The sequence below is a fragment of the Juglans regia genome, chromosome 7, assembly GCF_001411555.2.
Source record: "Juglans regia cultivar Chandler chromosome 7, Walnut 2.0, whole genome shotgun sequence".
Classification (NCBI taxonomy): domain Eukaryota; kingdom Viridiplantae; phylum Streptophyta; class Magnoliopsida; order Fagales; family Juglandaceae; genus Juglans; species Juglans regia.
In genome coordinates, this window is record NC_049907.1 from 40,765,922 (window position 1) to 40,792,503 (window position 26,582).

The window sequence follows — 26,582 nt, forward strand, 5'->3', positions numbered from 1 at the left end:
ACTCTTTGAAATTTATTTTATTGTTTTGGGGGCTTACATGCAAAAAGAAATGGATTAGTGTCGAATTGCCAGGGAAAGTTGGCAAGTTTCCGAATCAAAGAGCTTAAGGATGTTCGCGCCCAGCTCGGTCTTTCAAAGCAGAGGAGGAAGCAGGATCTTGTGGACAGAATCTTGTTGGTGCTTTCAGATGAGGAGGTTTCCACTACACGTGGTTCAGCTAAGAAAAACATAATTGGGAAGAATAGAACAGTGAAAATAATTGATGATGCTTACAGGAAAATTTAGAACATGGAATCAGATGATTTGCCAACCAAGAGACGGAGTGCGTTGGAAACATCAGTCTGAAGCCTGAAGGAGAATTGAAAATTCTATCAATTCAGATGTGAACCTTGCGGACAAGGTTCTTTAAAGCGAAAATTTTTTATGGAACCCAACTAAATTGGACCAGACTTTAATGGGCACCAAATTAGTTATTACTTTTTATTGTATTTGAGTTGTTAAATTGTTAGTTGCCCGTGGGCTTAGTTAATGGAGTAGGAAATTATTCCATGGCCTTACTTTGGTTAGAGTCGACTAGAGGTGTTGGCTCCGAGTATATGTACTGGGGAGTCCTTGTGGGAGGGGCATCTTGGAACTGGAATATTTTGTAACTTGACTAATTTTCTGTAATGGAGGTTTGGGAGTCCTCGAAGTAGTCCCGTAGCAATTTAATATTTTTTTAGCATATTATCAAACATATTGTGTGCTTTTATTTTTATTACAATAACCGTAAATTTCTATTTTCTATCATCTTCCTTATTACAATAGAAATCACAAAGAGTCTAACAGCAACCGTAATTCCTCCATTTCTATCGTCTTCATTAATTACAACTGTAATCGCCAGGGGTTCGAGATTGTATAGACTATATATATATAGAGAGAGCCCAGAGGCACTTTGACGGAGACGACGTACGAAATATTATTAATGGTGGAGAAAGAAGATGACAAAAGTATAGTTGGCGACTATACCTAATGCCCACATTTAATATTTAAAAAAATTAGAGGTGGCGAGCCTTTTTTTTTTTTTTTTTTATGTATTTCTTCTGTAGCAGTTTGTTAATTTAATCCTATTTTATTTTATTTATTTAAAAAAAGTACTGCCCCCCAGCTAACGCTTTTACCATCCTCTCAAACTATTCATTTTGACATTGATTTAGATTGTGTTTGGTTGGTAAATTAAATTCAAATCATCTCAAATTATTTATTGATAAAATTTATTATTTTTTTAACTTTTTATAAAAAGTTAAACTTATCTCAACATATTTCGTACATTTTAACATAAAAAATTAAACTCATCTCAATGAATCTAACAAAATAGTACTATTCAAAACTCAACTCAACTCATTTTAACATTTAAATATAACCTTAAAGTATCAAGAATTTGTAATGATTCACATTTCTTTTTAAGAAGTTATAATTATTTTTAAAAAGTATTTTATCTCATTTTATCTCATTATTATAATTTTTTAAAATTTTTAAATAAATATAACAAACAATTCAACTTTTTTAAATCTAAAAAATATTATTATTATTATAAAATAATATTCTATCAATAATTTATTTAATTTTTAACTTTTATCTTAACTCATCTCATCTCAACTCACTATTTAAATCGAATCTAAGGATTTTTAAAATTAAGTATAATATATAGACAATGTATTAAACTAAAATGACAACAAAATGGTCCATGGACTGACCCACGGCCATCCGTGGACTTATTTATTTAAGTTAGATAATTAGGGTATTTTGTATTTTGTTTTATGGAGTAGAATATTCTTCTTTTTTTTTTTTTTTTTGAAGGAGATCATGTAGTCATCCCTAAATTCTTCAAATCACAGCGTTGTGTTTTTTTTTTTCCTGAAATATATAAATTTGTTTGCTTTTAACATGTTTTATTTTACGATTTATTCCGATATATATATATATATATATGATTGTAGAGTTGTTTTTGTTTTTGTTTTTGTTTTTTTTATTGTTGAGTTGTTGACAAAGAAAATGCAAGGTAGATAAATGATCATAAGCATTTAATTAGATGATTAATTCCTTGTATGTTTATGGATAACGGCTTGCAATTTTTTACTTTTTTTTATTTATTGGAGAGCGGGGTCAAATCCAAGACTTCCATTTTAAAGGTTGGGTGTTATGCCATCCTCAGGCCTATCCGTAAACCCAACACCAATAACAATTCACCAACAGGAAAAAAAGCAAATGCACATGGAATCTCTCATCTCACAAACAGAAGCACTCTCATGGCAAGACTTAAATCTCGAACCTGCACCAGAAATAGCAAAAACCATATTAGATTCAATGATGGTAGGCAAACTAGTAGCTGACAAACCTCTCAACAAATTTGCAGTTCACTCAAGCATCAAGGTAGCATGAAAGTTCATCCATAAATTCATCATTGAAGATTTGGAAGCCAATATATTTCTTTTCACTTTTCACTTTCCTCATGACAAACTCAAAGTGCTCAACCAAGCTCTTTGGAATTTTAAAGGTCGTCTCCTAATCCTTAAGCCTTGGTCTCCTGTATCAACACTTCAAGAGATTTGGGTATCCTTCAAATATAAAAGACTCTGATTTTTGCTATGCATGTGGTAGATTGGGTCACTCCTAAATTTTCTGCAACAACCAGAAAACCCAACCCACAAAGCTAAGCTACGGACCATGGCTGAGAGCTTAATTCACAAACCCCACCACCACTCAGTCATTCTATCAAACATAAGGTAGCCAAAAAACGAACCTTTCGGACCTCTACACTCAAGCACCCGAGCCTCAAGAAAGAAACAAAAAAGGGAAAGAACTTCAAATTACGAACAACAGCAGCAAAGAGGCACCCAAATCTCGTTTCTAAACCAGAATATGCTTACCAACAACGGCATAGGACAACCCGCAACAGAGCCACTGGAACTCCATTTCTTTCCATCGCCGGTGACGCTCCGGGAACAAGCATTGATTTCTTCTCACCTGACTCCATTTAGCTCGTGTCCACAGTTCAGCTACAGTGACTCAACAGCATTAAACACAGCATCAACAAAATTCAATTTGCTCACTGTAGAACCAACCCCCCATTTCAAATCAGCCAAACTCATCAGTCAGGAGTAATTTCTCAATTTCATCAACTGGAACAGGGATTAAATTTGTTGATAAGATGGCAACGGCACTGCAGAGAGGTTCTGGCCTCAAATCAAAGAACTCATCACTGTCAGCTAGAAGATACACTCCATGGAAAGCACAGTGAAGATAGATCTAGGGTACGTTTGGTTGTTGAAAATTGTTGAGAAGTGTTGAGAATGTTTGTGAATAGTTATGTGTAGAGATTGGAATGAGTTTGTGGGTCCCATTGAAAGTATTTTGAGTTGTTTGGATGTGTGAAGTATGTTGAGTTGTTGACTTTTGAGTAGATAGTTGAAAAATGTGTGGGTCCCATAAATATTATAGTGATTTGATTTTTAATAATAAATATTATAATGATTTTATTATAGTGATTTTTTAATATTAATAAATATTGTCGTGATTTTATTTTACTTTTATATATAATAATGATAAATATTATAATGATTTTATTTTTAATTTATATATAATAGTGATAAATATTATAATGATTTTATTTATATATATATAATAGTGATAAATATTATAGTAATGTTATTTTTTATTTATATATTATAGTGATTTTATTTTTAATTTATATATAATAGTGATAAATATTATAGCATTTTATTTTTTATTTATATATAATAGTAATTTTATTTTTATTTATATATTTTAGCGTCTTTATTTTTTATTTATATATAATAGAGATAAATATTATAATGATTTTATTTTTTATTTATATATTATAGTGATTTTATTTTTTATTTATATATTATAATTATTTTATTTTTTATTTATGTTTAATAATGATAAATATTATAGTAATTTTATTTTTTATTCATTATATATTATAGTGATTTTTTATTTATTTATATATTATATCGATTTTATTTTTTATTTATATATTATAGTGATTTAAAACTCAGCCATACAGGGCTTTAAAACTCAACAAGAGAAAAACAGGGCCAAGACTCCAGAAACCCATCTCGGTGAGCCCGGCTTAATGCCCACTCCATTTATTAAACAAAGCCCTCTTTTCACAGACGAAAATGAAGAATGTATATTCACTATAAGGCCATAACCCTCTGTCCATTAGGCCCACCCCCTCCTCTACTAGGAACCCAATTGGACTCATCCCTCTTGCCCAACAGATCCACCTCAAACCCACATCTAAACAGCCCAAACCAAACCCCTCCCAACCCCCATGTAGTCTATTCCATCTTTGGAAAGGAAAGCCCACAAAACCCCAACCCAACCCAAGCCGACACAACCAATCCCCACAAGAACAAATAGAGCCCACTAAACATCCCCACCCAAACATCCTCCACAACCCTACTCTGTCTCTCACCCTTAGCCTTACTCTCAATTCAACATCCAGCCTCACCTTCGCCCCCACCACAAACCCCCACAAAGCCAACCTAGCAGCAATCCCACCCAGGCCCACCCACGACAGCCAACTCCATAAACCTCCCATCCAAAAGACAGAATTCTTCAGTCACCCTTGACTTCTTTCAATCACCTAAGAAAAAACTCTAGCCATCAATGAAGTCAGAGACACCAAATAGGGTTAATGTCACATCCAACGCGTACCAAACAGGAGAGTTTACACTGGCTCGTACCTTGCTGGAAATGCAGTCAAGCTCAATGGGTAAAACACAAAAACTCAAAGGGAAAGCCCGCATGTCACCTTATAGTAGACCTTCACCTCCTCATCCAAGAAAGTCCAAACAAGCTAGAAAGGCAAGTTTCAAAATGCCTCCCTCCTCTGGATGAAGACAATGGCTTGTAATTGCAGAATTTTAGCCCGACCCAATACAATCAGAAATTTAAGGGCTAATATTAGAAACTATAACCCAGACATAATCTTTCTGTCGAAAACCTTGGTGTCGAAGTAGTGCACCATATCTATTGTAAATAGTATAAGTTTCCATCATTTTGTTAGCTTTCCAGTTTTTTTGTAAAAAATGGGGCCTCTTACTTATGTGGCGTCCGAGTGTAGAATTTGAACTTGTCCATATTAATATGAATGTTATTTCAGTTTTAGTTTACTCAGATCCTTCACATCATTCATGGTTAATTACCTATGTCTACACGCCGGCTAAATGGAATTAGAAAGCAAATTTCTGGACTCATTTGGATTCAATACACCAAGCATTTCCAGGACCTTGGATATGCATGGGCAATTTTAACGATCTCCTAACTCAATCAGAGAAATATGGCAAGCGCCTAATCCCTTTCAATCAAAACAGAGGACTCAAAATTCTAATGGAAACAAATGGACTCATTAAGATAGGATACACAGGTCCAAAATTCAAATGGTCAAATAATAGGCATGGAAAGACGCTTATCAGAGAAAGATTAGACCCAGCAATTACTAATAAAAAATGGAGATTACTTTTTTCAGACGCAACACTACAACACTTAGCTTCATCAGCCTCAGATCATCATCCACTTCTACTACACACAACAACAAATCATCAAAGAGTCTCGTCTTTTAAATTTGAAGAATTTTGGATCCATGAACCACTCAGCCGCAACACCATCAAAGAAGCATGGACCAGAAATTACCAGGGTAACCCGGCCAACATACTATGCAAAAAAAAAATCAAATCAACAAAGGATGCCCTCAAGCTATGGAACAAAAATAATTTCGGGAGAATTCAAAACAATATACAGAAAATTGAAAGAGAGCTACTCAGAGTGCAAAGTAGCCCCATGAATTTTTACAACCAAGAAAAAGAGAAGCTCTTGCAACACAGCCTCCAAAAGTAAAGGGAAAATGAAGAAATATTATGGCAATAAAAATCAAGAATTGCTTGGCTCACATCCTCGAATCTCAACACAAAAGTTTTCCACCTTTCAACAACAATTCTGAGAAGAAGTAATGCGATAGACTCCATCAAACTGAGACCAAGTAACTGGTTAATGGACCCAATTGTTATTGAATCTTCTTTTATTAATTACTTTAGATCAATATACCCTTCCTCCAATCCGCAAATTGCGGAACAACTAGACAATCTTTTTGAGAAGCAAGTTTCAGATCAAGACAATGAATTACTCAATGCGGTGCCAAGTGAAGAAGAGGTTTTTGGAGCTCTCAAACAAATCACAAAGAGCCAGGTCCAGATGGAATGACGATACATTTCTATAAACACTATTAGAGCATCATAAAAAAAGAGGTCATCGAAGCAATACAGAGTTTTTCAGAAGTGAGAAACTCTTAAAGCAAATAAATCACACCAACATAGCTTTCATCCCAAAAATTCAGAATCCAAGTATCCCAAGCCAAGCTAAGAATCCATGATCGTCACAAGTTGTTATTATGGAAATTACTCTGGAACATCCTCCCCACCAAATCAAGAGTGAGCAAAGTCATCCATCAACTTAGATCTAAAGAATGTCCATTGTGTAACTAGGCGGAAGAAACCCCACTACATCTCTTCATAGAGTGTCCAATAAATTGGATATTATGGATACAAAGCTCTTGACCACTAAATCAAGCAAATCTATCAATAATCCATATCAGATTGGATAAATATGATTCTACACCCAGAAAGGGAATTGGGACTATGGGAGACAGAAAAGCACCATTTCCAGCTATTCGCAGTGATTATCATGGACTTCATTTGGAGGCAAAGAAATGACATAGTCCATAATCACACTTTTCTATCTTTGGAGACAACAAAAAACATATTGAACCAGATTTATCAAGAATACAAGAATGCATGAGAAAGAACGAAAAAAATTACGATGATGTATGGAAACCTCCACCACAAAATTATAAAAGCTTCTCCTTCGACGCCGTAGTTAGAGATTCATTTTCAGCAGCAACATCAATATGCAGAGACCATAACGAGAAAATCCTGGAGATTAGAGCAGAAAAAATTCAAACCATAAATCCCTTAGTAGCCGATGCTTCAACAGCACTTCTAGCTTCCAAAATGGCATCCCAACATCAGCAAATCCTTGCAATAATCGAAGGCGACGCCCAATTTGTCATCACAGCCATTGAAAGCACACAGTCAACCTTGCATTGGCAAATCTCCCCTATCATCGAAGACATTCAAAAAAATCTTTCACCATCACTAGGAATGGAAAGTAGCCAAAATCCACCAATCCTAAAATCAATGTGCGCACTCAGTGGCCCAATGGACAGCAACCAATCTTATTTTTGGATGCATACCCTTAGATAATCTCAATGGATGTTTTTTATTTATTGATAGTGAAAATGATCCATCTTTAACACTTTGTATTCTAGGTTTTTATAATATAATGCATGCTTGATTGGGGGGAAAAAAAAGGGTACAAGAGACAAGGAGGGGACAAGATGAGGAAAGAAAAAGTAAAGTGTCAGAGAGAAAAAGACAAGTGAGGGAAGTCAGACAGAAAATGGGAAATGGGTGACTTGAAGTGATATAAAGCCGATTCTCCGTCTATCACTAATAAGGGCTCAATAAAAAGGATCAGAACACTTATCGCCACTTGAGGAGGCTTATTTTCTTTCAAGAAAAGCAAGAGTATTGTTTGATTCATTCAATTGTTTTTTTCTTTTAAATTTATATAATTGGGTTATTGTGTAGTTGTTAACTATACAACATTACATTATTTCATCTTTTAACTCAAAAGATTATCAGTTCCTTTTGTGCATTAATGATGCGATCAATTAATGCTGGAATCTAATGCTCTCACGAATGATCACCACCTAATTACTAATAGTTAGAAAAACTTGTCAAACTGTGTACCATGGTGTCGCATATTTTGGATGTTGTGCCTCTTTTACATGGTATGCAGATCATATATAAAATAAAACTGTGAAAACTTCGCGAGAAATCCTTATGTCATTGGTTTAGGGTTCTTTTGGCTTTTCATTGATGTTCTAGTCATGCATGTGCTTACATAAAGCAATAATATTTTCCTTAGGACGTGGAAAGGTGGTTTAAAACATCCTCAATTTATAGAATTGGTCAATTTCTTGCTAAATATCTCTAGTATCAAGCTTAGGGGTGAAAGATTTCCGGTCTAGATCGGAAAATTGACCGGATCAAACTGTTCGGTCTGGACTAGAGTTGTATAAAAATCGAGGAAATCGACCATCACTAGGTCGGCCGGCGATAGAAATAATTCAAAACCGAAGTCGGCCGTTTCAGTTTCGGTTTGAACCAATATCAAACCGTTGAACCGGCCGATTATATATATATATTACATTATACATATATAAAACAACGTTGTTTCACTTAAATGAGTGAAACAATGTCGTTTTAGTTCTAACTTTTATTAAAATAATTAAAAAAAAAACTAAAACATCGTCATTTTGACCTTGGATTAATAAACCCCCATTTCTTCTTCTTTCAGAATCGGCGCCACCAACTGCACAGCCAGCCGCTCCCCTCCTCCTTCACAGCGACACTGACAACAAATCGAAGAACCACACCAACTCAAGCCGACACTAAGGCTGCCGATTATCTTTCCCCTAATAGGTCAATTCGATCGATTCTGAACATCTCAAAATGTTGGATCGAAACTGCACCAACGACGATGGTTTTCACCCCTTGTTTAGACCGGACTGAAAATCATGTTGGTCGATCTCGGTCCATGGTATAAGTGAAATTTGTTTTTCGGTCCGGTCCTAGGGTGTATTGTTTTGGACTGGAACGGACCAAGTCCAACTGAAATATTTACATATAAATTTTTTAAATATAGCATATTATTTTATATAGTAGTAGTTGTATAAGTTAATTATGTAATTTTTATCTAATCTATCACTATTGACCATATAAAATGTAAAATAATATATGATATCAATTAATTAATATATCATATGATAATATATGTTATTATATGTAGGTACATATAACTCTAGTATTTACACCTAATTAAAGTAATTAGGTAATTTTTTTTTTAAGATACCTAAGTTGCAAGTAAGTATAAATAATCTATAGATAATGAAATTATTTAATATTCACTAACCATAGATAAAATATTAGAATTTTAATATAGGCGGCCGTTGTGAATACTAAAGTACTAATTTAGTAACTATTAACATCTTAAATATAATTATAATTAATTATTTTTTTAATAAGTTAGTTACATAATCAACATTAAATAGCTTATATAATTTTCATTTTACTAATTTCATTAATTTTTTGTATTGATTTGTCTTCCAAAAAAAAGAGGAAAAAAATATTCATAAACTGAATTGAACCGATTAGACCGAATCAGACTGCGATATCTAACAGTTTGGTCTGGTCTATAGATGTAATAGGTCTTGTCTAGTCCAAAAAAAAAAAAAAAAGGAGATGAAAGTTATTGATCCGTGACTTGGATCGAACCAATTACACTCTTAAATTGCATGGTTTATTCTTATATAGGACAATGTTTTATATATGATCAAATTTTATTTAATTGTTGAAGAATAAACAATTAAATTAAGTTAATTTTCGCGGAGTTTCCTTGGTTTCAGCCCGATTGTTTCGAGTTCATTTACAGTACTCAGAAATTGGAAAACTAGGAGTTAGAAAGTCTTGGTTCCCACAGAAAAAGAATAATAATTACAAAAATGAACTTGAACCAGTATCGGGGGTGGGGGCATGCATGCAATTTCATCGTTCGTTTTCAGAGGGACGGGAAATTGTTGTGTTTTTTTTGAGGTATTTGCTGATCTCGATCGGTATTAGGAATTAATTGAAGTTGTATATATATTACTAATTTATTTCATCCTATTTGCAATGAACATTTATTTCATCAATAATATATTCTCCCAAGAAAGTTCAGGAAGTATCCCAGGGGCCAAGGCAGTCACGAAATATATAGATTTAAAAAAATTAAAAATAAAATCCAAATAAATGGGCGTCAAAGTTTAAAAACTCACTTCTCCAACTGATTATTTGGCTACACTTGGATAACAAAGTAATTTTAGATTATCTATAAATAATAGTTAAATAATAATATTAAATAAAATAAAATATTAAATAATAATATAAAATCATATAAAATAATAATAAAACATTAAATACACCACTATCCAAATATTGTGTTTCGGAGTAAGAGTTATGCTAGGCTCTCACCAGCTTTGACAGCCGGGGGTGCTCGCCTAACATAAATGTGTGCTTTTATTTTTTTTAATATTTTTAAAAAATAAAAAAATACACTTATATATTATAAATTACTTTCTTAATTATTAAGTAATTTTTCTTCGGAGTAATGGCAACTCAAACTACAGCCGGTCAACCATCCCCAACGTTTAGACCAGCTTGCAGACTTGCATGCAGTTGCTTCTGACTTGCCTTTGAAGGAAAATGAGATGAGTATGGCCATTTATCTGCTTCCTGCGATTCCAAGTCCTTTTATTCAGGAAAATGATAGGGAGACAGAGATGGTGCCCCATTTTAACCGATTCTTTATTTTATTATTATTTTTTTAATAATTAATTAGAAAGTAACTATTAATTCATTTATGTATTTTTTATATGTTTAAAGACGTTTGAAAAATATTTGAAAGAAAAAAAAACATAATTGCACTGAACGGTACAATGGGGGCATCACCTTCGGTACCCCTAGCATTGTATCCTTCATACATCACAAGTTTTAGATAGATAAAATTTTTATAAAAATATAAAACCAAAAAATATCTTATGTTTGAATAATATTTGAATAAAAAAATTATGAAAAATTGTGATAATTTCATACCTGATCTATATGTCTCAACGTTCTCTTAAGATTATGATAAAAGTCTCCCAAAGCACTATTTGTTATGCTTAAGAATGCTTGGGTTTTGATAAAACTTACGATTTTTCAACCGAATATGCTCAAGTGTTCTTAGAAGATGTTTGGAGAATGAAACGAAATAAAAATTTTGTAAATAGTAATAATATGATTTGTGAATAATAATGAGATAGTTTGATTTATGTATTTTTTGAGATTTGGAAAAGGCCAAGAGAAAGAAAAAATTGAATAAAAAATTATTAGAAATTTTGAGATTTGAGATTTGAAAAAGTTGATTTTTTTTTTTTGTTAGAAATTTTGAAAAAGTTGTAATAGTTAATTTGAAAGTATTTGTATTAAAATGATGTTTAAAAAGAAAATAAGATGTGATGAGAAGAAAATGATTTCCAAAATGAGAGCATTGATAGGGCACCTAATACTAAATTGAATTTTATGACGTGCAGATATGTTCCCTTCAAAAAATAAGAAATATCTTAAACCCAAGTCAAGTGACAGGAACCTCATTTTTTTTTTTTTTTTTGGAAGAGAATGCGAAGGCTTGTCTCTCAGAAGTAAAACAACGGCCACAAACAAGACGCGAAGAAAGTCATTTCCGCTCATTGCAATTTAAAACAGAGGCTAAAAAAAAATCCATAGAATATTTCAATTTGGATGGATGGAGAACGAGGCCAGCGTGTATATCATGCTACGCTTCTACGTCGAAACCTCTCGGTATCCCTTGGAACAAAAGAAAGAAATGCAGCAGGAAATTACGCCGCCCCCCCGCCGCGTACGTACACATGTCATTATCCTCCCGGAGCTATATAATGAGAACGCCGTTACGCTGGAATGCCATCATCAACTTCGTATCCAAGTCATTTTCCGTTCTTTCAAAAAAAAAAGTGATTTTTCCTGCATTGTTCATTGCAGCGCATCTCATCCATTCCCTACATAAAAACCTTATGGCTCATTGACAACTGTGCTATTTCAGCCAGAGTTTGTAGCTAGCCAATATACGCGTCTCTACCATTTCGCTTTGCAACATATATACCTCTGTTATCCTTGTTTTGCTCCATTTCATCCCCACAAGGAAAAGAAAAAAAACTATGCTGCTCTTGTCTCTCTAATTACTACTTTGTCAATTTCTTTTCTTTCCAAAGCAAAATTGTCGCTTCCTTCCTTTCCTAAAAACCACATTTTTCAGTTACCTGCTTCTTTTACTTTCCTCTCGTGTTTTCCAATCCAATGTCTAGCATTGTAATAGAGTCTTTACTTCATGCATCAAGCACCCTCGGCCAACCCAACAAGAGATGGCACTGGGCTTTTGTGTCCATCTATTGTTCTAGAGCCCTACTATTCCCTACTTCCAAGCTGGATTCTCTACCCGAGAAGGCCAAAGTTTCACGCTCACCATCTTTCGTATTTTTGGATCTGAATTCAGACAGGAGGTTCAAAATCGATCAAACAACTCTGACTAAGCTCGTCAAAGAGAAAAATGTTGACAAGCTCCGAGAAATTGGAGGGGTTGATGAAGTAGTATCCAGTCTTGAAATCAATGTTAAATCCGGGATTCATGGTGATGTTGAAGACATTGCTCGTCGACATGAGGCTTTTGGTTCAAACACGTATAAAAGACCCCCAACAAAGAGCTTCTTCCATTTTGTAGTGGAAGCCTTCAAGGATCTTACCATCTTCATCCTTCTAGGCTGTGCAGCACTTTCTCTTGCATTTGGCATAAAAGAGCATGGACTAAAAGAAGGATGGTATGATGGTGGAAGCATATTTGTTGCTGTATTTCTTGTCATCGTTGTTTCCGCCATAAGTAATTTCAGACAAAATAGTCAATTTGACAAGTTATCCAAAGTCAGCAGCAATATCCAAGTTGATGTTTTGAGAGCTGGACGGCGTCAACCTATTTCAGTTTTTGAAATTGTCGTTGGAGATGTCGTTTGCTTAAAGATCGGAGATCAAGTTCCAGCAAATGGGCTATTCTTAGACGGGTACTCATTGCAAGTGGACGAATCTAGCATGACAGGGGAGAGTGATCACGTAGAAGTAAATTGCAGGCATCCATTTTTAGTCTCTGGTACTAAGGTAGTCGATGGCTATGCTCAAATGCTTGTCACTTCGGTGGGCAAGAACACAACATGGGGCGAGATGATGAGTTCCATCAACCGTGAAACAAGCGAACAGACACCTTTACAAGCTCGCCTCAACACGCTAACGTCATCAGTAGGTAAGGTTGGTTTGGTAGTCGCTTTCCTCGTTCTCGTAGTCTTGTTGGTTCGCTACTTCACAGGAAATACAAAAGATGAGAATGGAAATAGGGAGTTCAATGGCAGCAAGACAAAGGTTGACGACATAGTCAATGCTGTCGTGGGGATTGTAGCTGCTGCAGTTACAATTGTCGTGGTAGCAATTCCTGAAGGTTTACCACTGGCTGTCACGCTTACACTTGCTTATTCTATGAAGAGAATGATGGCTGATCAGGCAATGGTGCGGAAGCTCCCTGCCTGTGAGACCATGGGCTCTGCCACCACCATTTGTACTGACAAAACAGGCACTCTCACGCTGAACCAAATGAAGGTGACAAAGTCTTGGCTTGGGAAAGAATCTTTTGTAGCTAATGCTCACTCAATTGCTCCACATGTACTCGAAATGTTCCATGAAGGAGTTGCTCTGAACACAACTGGTAGTGTTTTCAAACCTAGTTCAGGATCTAAAATCGAGTTCTCAGGTAGTCCTACTGAAAAAGCAATTCTTTCATGGGCTGTTCTGGAGCTAAACATGGAAATGGAGCAATTGACGCAAAGTTGCACGGTTCTTTTTGTCGAAGCATTCAATTCCAAGAAGAAACGAAGTGGGGTCCTGATGAGGAGAAAGGTAGACAACACAACCCACCTACACTGGAAAGGAGCTGCAGAAATGATACTGAAGATGTGTTCAAGCTACTATGATGCTTCTGGAATTATTAAAGATCTAGATGATGGTGAAAAGATGAGATTTGAGAAAATTATTGAAGGTATGGCAGCTAGCAGCCTCCGGTGCATTGCTTTTGCCCATAAGCCAGTTTCAGAAGAAGATACTGTAGATGGCGAAGAACATAAAAGGCTAGAAGAAGATGGTTTGACCCTTTTAGGACTGGTGGGACTTAAGGACCCATGTCGTCCAGGGGTGAAGAAAGCTGTAGAAGATTGCCAATATGCTGGTGTGAACATCAAAATGATCACTGGAGACAATGTCTTCACAGCAAAAGCTATAGCCACTGAATGTGGAATACTAAGGCCGGGCCAAGACATTCTCGGTGGAGCAGTAGTAGAAGGTGAGGAATTCAGAAAATACACACCAGAGGAGAGATTGGAGAAAGTTGAAAAAATTTGTGTGATGGCAAGATCCTCTCCTTTTGACAAACTTCTGATGGTAGAATGTTTAAAACAAAAAGGCCATGTGGTTGCAGTTACTGGTGATGGCACAAATGATGCACCAGCATTGAAAGAAGCTGATATAGGACTTTCAATGGGGATTCAAGGCACCGAGGTGGCTAAGGAAAGCTCAGACATTGTCATTATGAATGATGATTTTGCTTCCGTGGTCACAGTTCTTAGGTGGGGAAGATGTGTCTATAACAACATCCAGAAGTTCATCCAATTTCAACTCACTGTAAATGTTGCTGCTCTTGTGATCAACTTCGTGGCTGCAGTTTCAGCTGGTGAAGTCCCATTATCAGCAGTACAGTTATTATGGGTAAACTTGATCATGGACACGTTGGGTGCCCTGGCTCTCGCAACAGAGAAGCCCACCAAGGAGCTCATGAAGAGACAACCTGTGGGTCGGACTGAACCGCTAATTACCAACATTATGTGGAGAAACCTCTTAGCACAAGCTTTATATCAGATAGCTATCCTCTCGACCCTGCAATTCAAAGGTGAATCCATCTTTGGTGTGACTGAGAAGGTAAATGACACATTGATCTTTAATACTTTTGTGCTTTGCCAAGTCTTCAATGAATTCAATGCAAGAAAGCTTGAGAAGAAGAACATCTTCAAGGGGATACATCAGAGCAAGTTGTTTTTGGGAATCATAGCAATAACCATTGTCCTTCAGGTGGTCATGGTAGAGTTTTTGAAGAAGTTTGCAGATACAGAAAGGTTGAATTGGGTGCAATGGTGCGCATGCATTGGAATCGCAGCAGCCTCTTGGCCAATCGGTTGGATTGTCAAGTGGATACCTGTTCCACATAAACCATTTCTCAACTACCTTAAGATGAGAAAGATATAAGGACTCGCACTAAATCTTCAATCTTATTGAAGATGGCTGCACACAGTGATACACTCTTGCTGTCAAATTTGAATCTGGTTAATTACTGTAGGTGTTTAATGTTTTTTATTGTATAGCATATATCATATATGATGTGTAATTATTGTTGTTATACGCTGAGTAATATAATTCTCTTCACTTATCATTTTCATATATCGAGGACAGTTTCAATAATGTACTCTTCAGGCAATGTCTGCCTAAATGCAACTTGTAGTAAAAAATCATGGATAAATCTATCAACTTTTATTAGCAAAGGCGCGCCAAGGTCTCGGTATCAGACAACATATATATATTTGGAAAATTCAACGACAGTTCATGCACTAATTAGAGATAAAAACCTAAACAAAATCTGGGTCATCAGTTGAAGCAGCATATATCTAAAAGATTAATTATTTGGCTTGCATCAAGACTTATCGCCTAGATTGGCCTTTGAGGCCTTTACGGACAATATGAAATCCCAATGTTTTCTTCCGTTCTTTTTTCTTTTTTTAAAATAGCAAGTTACAGTACCGGTCCAATTGGATTCCGATCTTAAACATGTAAAGACATCATCTAATTTAGAGCTTAGTCGTCATGGACTTCCATGTACACAATAAAGTCAAGAATGAATAGAAGACTTACCGATAATATGAAATTAAGAAAATAGAAGCAAACGAAGAAGAAGAAGAAAGATAATTTAAGCCATGCATGAGTATATGTAGCGGGGATTTCATTATACACCCACCGTGGGGAATATGGTCAGATACGTTGATCAGTAATTTCGACGAACATACAGCGTGCAATATGCGGTAATGGATCACGAATTTAGGCTGTTTTTTCATCGACCTGTTTTGTAACGCCCTGTTCCCGAGGGTCCGGAGAGTTAACTCATATAACCTGATAATCAACTCTAACAAGGCTAGAGTACTTCCAAATTCAAGAATATATATTTTCCCAAACCTCAAATCAAACGTAAATACTTCAATTAAATAAATCATATAAACTCATTTATCCAATATTCAATCCAACAACCCAAATAAAATCAACTTTTCTTCATGTCTCAAATAACAACTAGAAATAATATAAAATTAACATAAGTCTCCATAAACCGTCTAAATCCATTGAAGCAAACTTAAAAAAAAAAATAATTAACCTCCGACACCAACACTAATATCATGAGATACCTAACAACAAATCACTGCTAATCTTCTTCATAGACTCTAATACTGATCCTCAGCTGAACCATCGATGTCATCTGAAATATTATGAAGATTAACGGGGTGAGTTATCAACAACTCAGCAAGCAGAGAGCATATACTAGCATGTAAACATGAGCATTTATAACATTTGATAAGCCGAACAAAACATTTACTTTCAGAATGCAGAAACAAACTTGTACAAAAACATTAGAGCGAAATTTTCAGAAAAATAAACTTATTCCAAAAAGAAGATCCGTTGGCATTTCTAAACTGAAACATTATAATCATATCATCGTTTAGTATCACATTGGGACAATACCATGTTTAACCCCCGTGGTAGGGTTATAAACCACCATTATACCCATGGCTGGGCCATATTCCATGTTTCACCCCGTGGTAGGGTTATAAACCATCATTATACCCGTGGCTGAGCCGTATACCATGTTTCACCCCCGTGGTAGGGTTATAATCCACCATTATACCCGTGGCTGGGCCTTAACAGAAACAGAACAGATTTCATCGAAAATTCGATTACAATCATATACAGAATCAGAACTTTATGCCAAGGATTTCAGATGACACATCATTTTAAAACAAAATACTGAAAAGTTTCAGATCATTTCACATGTTCGAGATAAACATAAACAAAATATTCTCATTTGTTCATAACAAAACTTCTAGATTTTCATATTCGCTCTTTTACATAGTTCAGAAACAAAGTGCACAAAACTAGCTCATGTCTACACCAGTCATGACGGAAAACACTTTCTCTTATATTGAATTTATGCATATGCAGAATAAACATCTGAGATTGTTTTCAGATCATTTCTTTTCAAAACAAACATGCTTATTTTTCAAGATCAACCTCATTTTATTTCTTTTATGCAAAACTAGTGTATGAACCCCGCTTACCTGACTTCTTCGTATTATCAACACCTTGAGCCGGAACTCTAATAGTAACACCACCTAAACAAAAAGAAGCATATATCCAGCATTTAATAACCACTCTAGTAGACTGCTATTTATTGAGCAATAAATCAAAACAGTCCCTTCACAGCTCCATAACTATCTAACAATTAAACCCGAACAACTCTCTCTTCAAACCATTCGCATTTGAAACCCAAAACAGCCACCACCTTCTATTAACACCAACCAACTATAATTATTTCCAAAACCAACCACAGCAACTCCAATAATTAAAACATAATCCAACCCAAATTTCACTTCCAACCTTCGAATAAAACAATTTCAGTGCACACATCAATACTCTAATCATTCAACAATTCAAAACTTGCATAAAAGTTCAATACAACTAGTTCCAAAACACCCATCATTTTACACCAAAAAATCTCAATAATACTTCAAAAAACCGACTCACAAAACACCCAAAATTATACTCCTCAACATCCATAATTCCAACACACTCCACTGCTCCAACAATTAAAAAATACAACAATCCAAAATAAAAGTCACAAAATCTTCTACTGAAAGAAACTAATGGTCTACGCAAAGGGGAATTTGACTAAGTGTAATGCACGGCCAAACAAAGCAGTGTGTGTGTGTGTGATAGACAAACCGAAGTGAAGAAATAAAATGATTTATGGAATGTGTAACAGCAAGTAAAAATTAAGAGAGACTAAGGATTTAATGGTGGGCGGAAGTTACCGAAAATAGAAGGAAAATTCTTCAAAGAAGAGCTTCAACGAAGGCAGTATGCGAGACTCACGAAAACGCTGCCCAAAGCCGAAACCCAAAGGAAGAAAATCACAAAATCATCTAAGAGGTACAGAGAAAACAATGGATGGAAGAAGAAAAACAAAAAAAACAAACTCACTACCGTGCAACCAAGTCCAAGGCGAGACGTTTGAAGACCCACGGAAATCGTAGGACCAACCGAAATTTGTAGAGAGGAAAATTTTTTGGGTGTTTCAAGTGTGATGCAGATGTGATGCGGAAGAAAATTTCTATGAAGAAACTGCATAAACCAAAACAGCGTGGGACAAGGCACACGAGATGGAGAAATTTTCGGAGGCAGAGTAGTTGGGAAGGAAAGGAGAAGAAGAAAGGGAAGGAGAAGAAACCAACGGAAATGAGAGGAATTACTTACCAACGCCGTCCGAGTCTCTGGGCTTGGCTTGAGGCCCGGTTATTACATGTTTCATGCGGCACAATCTCTGGGAAAAGAAGGCAGCTCAATTATTGGTCTGCTTATATCCAAAGAGGTGCATGAAATGCTTCCAACTTCCCCGACATGCATGTCTTATCGACCTGCTGAACCTCGGTACGAGCCGAAGGAAGTGTTGTTACCTGGCATTCTTTCAACTGTATTGTTTGACGTAGTCTGACGTAGCATCATGACCCTTTATTCGCCAAATCAAGGGTGTAATGAAACTTCATGCACGTTTTCTGCAGGTAGCATGATGTACGTGTACGTGTGAAGATGTCAGCCGTCGATGAATATGAAAGTGAGATGAAATGAAAATTTTATAAATAATAATAATATAATTTATAAATAGTAATAAAATACGTTAAATTAATATTTTATGAAATTTTAAAAAACGAGAAGAAAAAAATTAAATAAAAAATATCATAAAATTGAAATATTATTATAATATAATTTTTTAATATAATTTTTGTTTAGATATTTGAAAAAATTGAATTATTTTTTATTTTTTGTTTGAAAGTTTGGAAAAGTTGGAACGATTAGCTTGAAAGTATTTATATTTGAGTGATATTTGAAAATGAAATGAGATAAAATAAGATGAAATTTTTTTTCCAAACAAGTCCTAAAAGGTCTGGCTTGACTCTACTCTCATATTTAATAAAGAGTATTGCTACTAAGTCTACGAATTATACCATTCACTTTATTTTATTGATGTCACGTGACTTATTAAAAATAAAATAGTATCTGGAAATACAAAAAGAGAAAAAAAAATATGCTTGATTTGCAACATGATTCTTTAATCTTGTCTCTCCTTCCCTCTCTCTCTCTCGCGTAAAAAACCAAGGCTCCAGATCTGATTTTCATCAGAGGAAGAGGCGGCTTCCTCCTCCTTCTCCCTCTCCTTCCCTTCCTTCCTCCGTCCACCCACCTTGTCTATAAAAGTAGTTCTTTTTGCTTCCTTCAAGGTCAAAAAAGACAATTCTATAGTTTTTTGGCAACTCCCGAAAGTCACATGCGGCACAAGTAGACTCCTAACCCGTAAATCGTTAGGAGGAAAGTGGTGGTTTTGCGAAAATCGCCGTAAGTGGTCCTCACGCGCCACCCCTTCCAGCAGCTCTTTCTCGCCACACGAGATAGATCACCGGACTCACCACCACTAAATATTTCAGATCTGACCTTTGTAGCTAAAAAGAGACAAGCAGGTTGCCTTCACACGCCGTCACATATTGTGAAGCCTGCCGAAATTAGTCCAAACTGTTATTCGTCCTTTTTCGCATCTATCTTACTATTTTTCTTTTTTATTTTCTTATTGTTAATTAAAATATAAAAAGAGATCGTCTCTCGAACTTTTGTCTTTAGAGATTATGCCATCTCCTTCTATGAAAGGTGATGCTAAATTTTTTAGAGAGTATTAACAGTAGTAAAGATCAAACTAGCCACAAAAGGAAATAGTGTATCAGTGGAGCTCTAAATGCATTATTTTAGTTTATAATGTCATGTTTGATATAGAGACATTTCAGAATATATCCGTTCATGGATGTAAGTTTCTTGATGAATAAATAATGACAATTTTCTCTAAAACAAATCCTAAAATTTTTTTATACCTTTCATGTTTTTATTTTTAATTTTTTTAGTGAGACAAAATAGGCGGTATAACTAGGACGACATAGTAGCATTACGAGCAAACTTGCAAGAGTTTTTGTTCTCAAACAGACTTTGCGAGTATGTTCATACTATCGATGTCATTAACTTGGTAGGATTACAATTTTTAGCTTGTCTACCCTCTCCTATACATATATGGCAAGGAAATGTTATTTAAATCTCTCAATATTATCGTTCAAAATTATCGTTTGAGTATTTTAATTAGTTTATTTTTTTTATTTAGTGATTAAGAAATTAATTATTAATTAAATTATATATTTTTTAAATTTTTTTTAATAACTAAGGATGTTAAAAAATATTAAAATGAAAATGAAAAAAAAAAAAAAAAAAAAGAACTACAAATTTGAACTAGCGGTGCGCCCCGCTCTAGCACCATCCACTGTGGAAATTCCCAATTCCACCTTTACGATTAGTTACTTCTTAAAAGGAAAATTTAAAACCTTTTTTAACTGCATGTAGAGAAGGGATTTTTGGATCCACCAAAAATCGTAATCAAGAACCACCCAACTCATGCAGAAAATAGCAGGGAAGTCTAACCAATGGCTGCAATCACACTTATATTTACTCGCGTGATTGATCCTTCTAAACATTGGAAAAACTTGTTGGGAATTTCCAGTTCCAAGCGGGTTGCTTTTTGCTTCCTCCATGATACATGGATTCCTATAAGACTGAAGGCTTCCCACAATCCAACTTCAAAGCATAATCACTCTATAATACAATGCACCCGCATGCACAAAATGCACCAGTGCAACATGCAAAGCCGGGCGCTCTAATTACAGATGGAGGCAAGTTTTGAGTCTCTGTACCAGTGCCTCACGTGGTTTTATTGGAGATCTGGACAGAGCTTTTACAGGGTCAGGACCAAACAAGGAGATTAAAGTTTGTTTTTTATGGTTGGTTTCTCCCAACCAGAAATCCACACATCTTTATACAACAAATAATCTAAGCTGGAACAGCTTCAGGGACCTTGCCATCGCTCATGGGAACCAAACTGTCATAGTAGTCAACCAGCACTTTCCAACCACCAGGGCACATGAATCCATCAGGAGGATTCTCTTTGTTCTTTGCAAGCATCCGCATCTGTGAATTGCATGCCAAGATTTTTGTGATACAAAGATATATTATATATATATATATATATATATATATATATATATATATAAGATCATGTCCACATTTCAGACTTTTTAATGACTATCTTAGTGTATGCTAGCCAGCATTTATGTCAACAAAACTTACCTTGGTGCCCGATATGAAAAGGAAATCCTGAGGTCTTGAGGGATCAAAAAATGCCATTCTACCCTGAGTTTTGTCATAGGCAGCAACCTGAAATTGAAACCAAGCAAGGTGACTAAGGATTCCAAGTGCAACATAAGTGGGTATTAATGGCAGCCAGCCAGAGGATTTGCATACCCTGAAAGGAAGAATGTTTAGCCGCTCCAGTCCAGGTGCCATGCTCAATACTTTTTTACCATGGTCAGCATCATATAGATCTCTCTTTTTGACAGGATGGCCCATGCCAGCTGGGTCCCGACCGACAATGTAAAAGTTGGCCCCTGCATTAATCCTAGCCTTTGCATGCCACTGCACCTCAGTTGGGCCAGCATAATGCATTGGAGATGGGAATATAGAAACCACAGTCGTCTCTGGATCAAGAACACCATCCTCAAGCACCTGCCAAACATTTTGATAGCATCAAACATGGTCAGTACGGCTCGAGGTTAGGAAATTGTACATTGACCTCTTTTGGGAGAAGTAAAAACAAATCTCCAAAAAACCACCTGCCCCATATAAACCAAGCAATGAATTTTCTAATCTTTTTCATAAACACATAATCCCAAATCACTGTCGAAAAATTTAGGACAACAGAAATAATTTTAATCACTGCATCTCTGCTTCTAGTCTAGATTTTCTTACAGAAAGGGTCCAAATCATTGCATGGTTTATGGAAGTTGAAACTTTGAGTATGTATACCTTCTCATGTTGCTTCATTCGCCAACTAAGTGGAACATCATCTGCCTTTGTATAGCCTCCCAATGGATTAAGCAAGAGGATAGGGTTCTTATAGCCCATCTCAAGAAGCCGACAACGGGTATCCGTCATCAGCAAAGCATGGCCATTGTGTACAGGATTTCGAAGCTGGAATGCAAACACTGCATCTGCATTCCGCCTCGTGAATTCCTCACGGAGTTCTGCAGGAGACAATCGAAAACGATCAAGGCCATCATGGTACTTGATCGGTTCTATAACCTCTAAGTCACCTCCAATCAACCAGTTTCCAGCATGGGTTATAGTTTCATCAGCATAAGGTAGGCCAGGGGCAATGGTTCCCCAAGTTCTGGCAATTCGTTCTTCTTGAGGGTGCTTGTAGATCTCAATACTGATTAAATCAAATGAATAGATAGGCGAAGAAGACAATAGAAAGTACAGCAAGTCATTCAGTTCAATGAACGAACACTCAAATCTATTAATAAAAGGAATAAACTCCTAGAAGCAACTTCATGTGATTGCTTGTGCCATCACCCTATGACACACTAACCACACGCAATGTCCCAAAAAGAAAACTGGCAATAGGACCTTGCTATACTGTTAAATCAAATCATTCATGCTAGAAAAGAAATGTTGAAGCAATTGCCAAGTAACCAAACAGAGTATATCATATTGACCGAGAATGCAAATTGAAATTACAGCACAAAAACAGATCAAACCCCAGACTGATTCCCAGACAAGATTATAGTATATCCTATATCACACAACAGTAATGTAACCAGGTTTTATCAGGAAAAAAATCAGACTAGTTCAAGATATTTAGAAATCTAGAGTTGACTGTTAAATCTATTGCCACAAAGAGCTCAACCTCAATTCAAACTGAAAGACCAACTCGAAACAAATAAATAATTTGTCATGGTACTCTTCTTGTGCTTGTTGCCTGGTAAAAAAAAAAAATCTGATCTCACAGTTAAAACAATAATAAACTTTAACGGGCTTGACAAACATCAATCCTTTGCACACAAGAAAATTCAAAAGAAAGATGAGTGTTTCTGAAAGAAAGAAACTTTGTGCGAAGTAAAAGAGAGACAAATTGGCATAGTGGGCACATATAATAGTAAGACCAATGACAATGCTATTATATACATAAAACAGGTTATATTAACGGTTTAATTATCCCGAGTAAAAGTCTAATTCCCATGACTTCTTGGATATATGGTGATTTACATGATCGTTCAAATTTTCTATATATATGTTTTACATGATCGTTCAAATTTTGATTATTTGTTACAGTGCTTATTGCTTGGTATGTATAAACGTTTACTTTGAGTTGTTCGAGCAAAGATGTTTTCCTGCTTAGATGCATGGCCGAAATTGTTTAATTTGGTTAAATTTCTTAGTCGGTATTTCTTGCATCAAATACAATCATGTGGGACCTTAGAAAGGGAATAAAAAACAACAAAGATGGAGCAAATCCATTTTTCAATCTTTTTTCTGACACCACTTAGACCATGGTATACAATAAAGCTATTAAATTTTTTCCGTTGAATTGATTAATAATGACATGGTATAATCATCTTTCATAGATTTATTAATGATGAAATGAAACGCCTTTCAGTGCACCGATATATTCAAATGAATATTATTCATGCAAAAAGAAGAATGGAGGATTTTTTTTTTTTTGTTTTGGGGTTGTTTGGAAGACCATAAACGGTGCATAAACAAATGATCATCAGACTGTCAAACCTATCACATAACCACCAAAAAATCCCCGAAAGGTAGTTTGGAGTAACACGAGGGCATAGATAGAGGCAATGCATGTCGATGACTATTCTTCATAGTATTCTTCTACACGCACATATATAATTTCCTTGCCTCAACTGAACAAACAAAGGCTTTGCAGGAAAAACTGAAGTCTTAAAATTATAAGCATCAGCAATGACTGAGGTCATATCTTACACAAAATAAATCGAAACTTAACCAAACAAGTGAACAACTACATGTCAAAAGGTAGCACACCTCCACAGATGATCAAAACCAACATATTTTTTCTCCAACTCCAATTAAAATCAACAGATAATTCCCTTCATCTAAACTCAGAACACGGCATACCACATAGCCAAGCATATAATTAATAAAAAAAAAAAAAAACATAATCGACCATTTCCATTTACGCAATAACAGCCTTTCATCTTAAACATGCCAACCAAAATGAGTTTCAAAATCACAAAATAAATTGAAAAAAAAAAGAACGACAGAGAAAAACAGTTTCTTTACTCTTTGAGAATAGCCACCGGGTTGTTGTCCGAGTCGAACAGAGCGACTTGGGTGGACTCGCCGATCCGGTGCTTCTGCGAGTCGTCGATGGCCAGAACGATAGGCACCGACATGTTCACGAACGACCCGTCTTCTAGTCGGAGCGCGTTGAAATGAAGCGTTTGGAGGAACTCGGACTCTCTCATGAAACCACTGAGCGGGCTTGCCCACCCTTCGCTCAGCACGTGGACCCATTGAAGATCAATCTTCGAGAGCCTAATTCTAGGCAGAGACAAAGCCTCCCTCTTCTTCACATCTCTAAGAGGGTCATCCACCAGAAGCTCCACGAGCTTCCCACCGTCCGGCTCGATCAACCCAGATGAAACTCGGAGCCTCCGGTAAGTCCTTCTGACGGGGGAAAGAGATACGGAAACTTTGCGGATTGGGACGAAATGGGTATTAGGAATCGTATTGAGGGAGTGAGAAGGGTACGGGGTTTTGGTGAAGACTGCAGCCATCGAAGCCATTGAAGGTGGAGACCAACAAATGGCTCTGTTTCAGGTGCTGCAAGTTTTGTTTATTTGGACGTTATTAATAGCAATAATAAAAATATAGTGGAGGAAGAGAGTTAGTGGGTGTGAGTGGGGATGGGAGAGGGTCGCATTGGGTTTTAATTTTCAATGTGAAGGTATTTTTGTGTATTATTTACTAATTTTATTAATATAATTAGTTGTCTCACTTTTTTTTAATATAAAATAATTATTTTAATTAATTAAATCACTAAAATACATTAAAAAAAATTCGTAAAAATGATTATACATAGTAAAACTCTTTAATTTTTTGAAATTGGACTGATTTGGAGCAATGGGAATCATGGGAAGGAATTTTCTTTTTGATTTGGATAGAGAGAACTCAAGAGATTTTATAGGAAGAGATTTGGACTTGAAAGGGGTTGAATCTGCACATCTTTTTCCATGCTCTTTTCACAACTTTTCTTTATTATCCTTTTCTAATTTCTTTCTTAATAGGTGTCAACTTAGAAATAAATTTGGGCAACCATGGCTATTTTATATATTATTTCAATTGGAAAGACCAAAATCACTCTTCTAGTTCTATTGGAGAATTAGGATAATGATCCGTCTCTAGTAATGCATCACAATTTGGATCCCACAATAATATCATTATGTAGAGTCAATTTGAGATATTTTACAAAGTTTAATTATGCGGACTGAGTTCTGACATTAATCCATTGGTTATGTTGTGCTCAACCAATGTTTAAAGAAACATGTTATGAGAACATTTGAAAATATAATCACCTTTTTTGGAACAAATTAATATAGTACTCCTGCGTATACAATGAGACTAAGGGACGAGACTCTCCCACCATTCAACATCCATCATCTAATGTTTTAATGGAATATTCAAATCACATATATTTTTATTTTAAAATAATTAATCAATAATATAATAGAAATCTCATCGAAATATTATAAAAAATAAAAATTTTTAATTTTTAAATAATACCTCATATACTACCTATTTTTATAATTTGTGAAAATGTCAAAATGAGATATCAAGCATTATATATTTGACCAACATCTAACATGAGAGAGAGAGAGAGAGAGAGAGAGAGAGGGGTAAAAATCTCAATATTGACTTACTAGCAACAACAACAGTACGATGTAATGCAAGAAGATAGGATTTGGAAGTTAGCGGCGAGGAGGAGAGAGTATTAAAGTCGGGTGAGGAGAAGAAAACGAGGGGAGAATATCTTTACAATTTTCTAACATTCTATATTTTATATTTTTTTTAATTTTTATTATTTTTTTTATTAAATATTTATTATATAAATAATGAATAAAATATTTTAAATAATTTTAAAAAAATAAACTCAAAAATTTTTTTGAAAAGAATATTAAAAAATTTAAAAATTTAAAAAAGTGTGAAGTGTGGAGTGTAGTAGAGATTGTGTAGTAATACTCGGGAAGAATAAGTATAAAAAATTTTTACAATATTCTAACACTCCACACTCCACATTATTTTTTAATTTTTTTTTTTTTTTTTAATCAAATATTTATTATAGAAATAATGAATAAAAAAATTGAAATAATTTAAAAAGAATAAACTTAAAAAAAAATTTAAAAAAATATTTAAAATTTTAAAATTTTAAAAAAATATGAA

The 26,582-nt window shown here is 35.2% G+C and overlaps 2 protein-coding genes across 2 annotated transcripts; one reads left to right on the top strand and one right to left on the bottom strand.

The window, feature by feature from the left end:
• The first annotated feature begins 12,080 nt into the window (after positions 1 to 12,080).
• LOC108989438 (putative calcium-transporting ATPase 13, plasma membrane-type) lies at positions 12,081 to 15,185 on the top strand. The gene has a single exon (XM_018963041.2). It carries the CDS (start codon positions 12,081 to 12,083, stop codon positions 15,111 to 15,113), a length of 3,033 nt encoding a protein of 1,010 aa, XP_018818586.1. The 3' UTR covers positions 15,114 to 15,185.
• A 5,636-nt stretch (positions 15,186 to 20,821) lies between these two features.
• On the bottom strand, positions 20,822 to 25,086 carry LOC108989481 (ATP sulfurylase 1, chloroplastic-like). Its single transcript, XM_018963098.2, has 5 exons — positions 24,423 to 25,086; positions 22,131 to 22,536; positions 21,570 to 21,830; positions 21,396 to 21,482; positions 20,822 to 21,236 (listed from the first exon to the last, which is right to left on the bottom strand). The coding sequence occupies exons 1-5, from the start codon at positions 24,926 to 24,928 to the stop codon at positions 21,099 to 21,101; spliced, it is 1,398 nt and encodes a 465-aa protein (XP_018818643.1). The 5' UTR covers positions 24,929 to 25,086; the 3' UTR covers positions 20,822 to 21,098.
• Between the last annotated feature and the right edge of the window lie 1,496 nt (positions 25,087 to 26,582).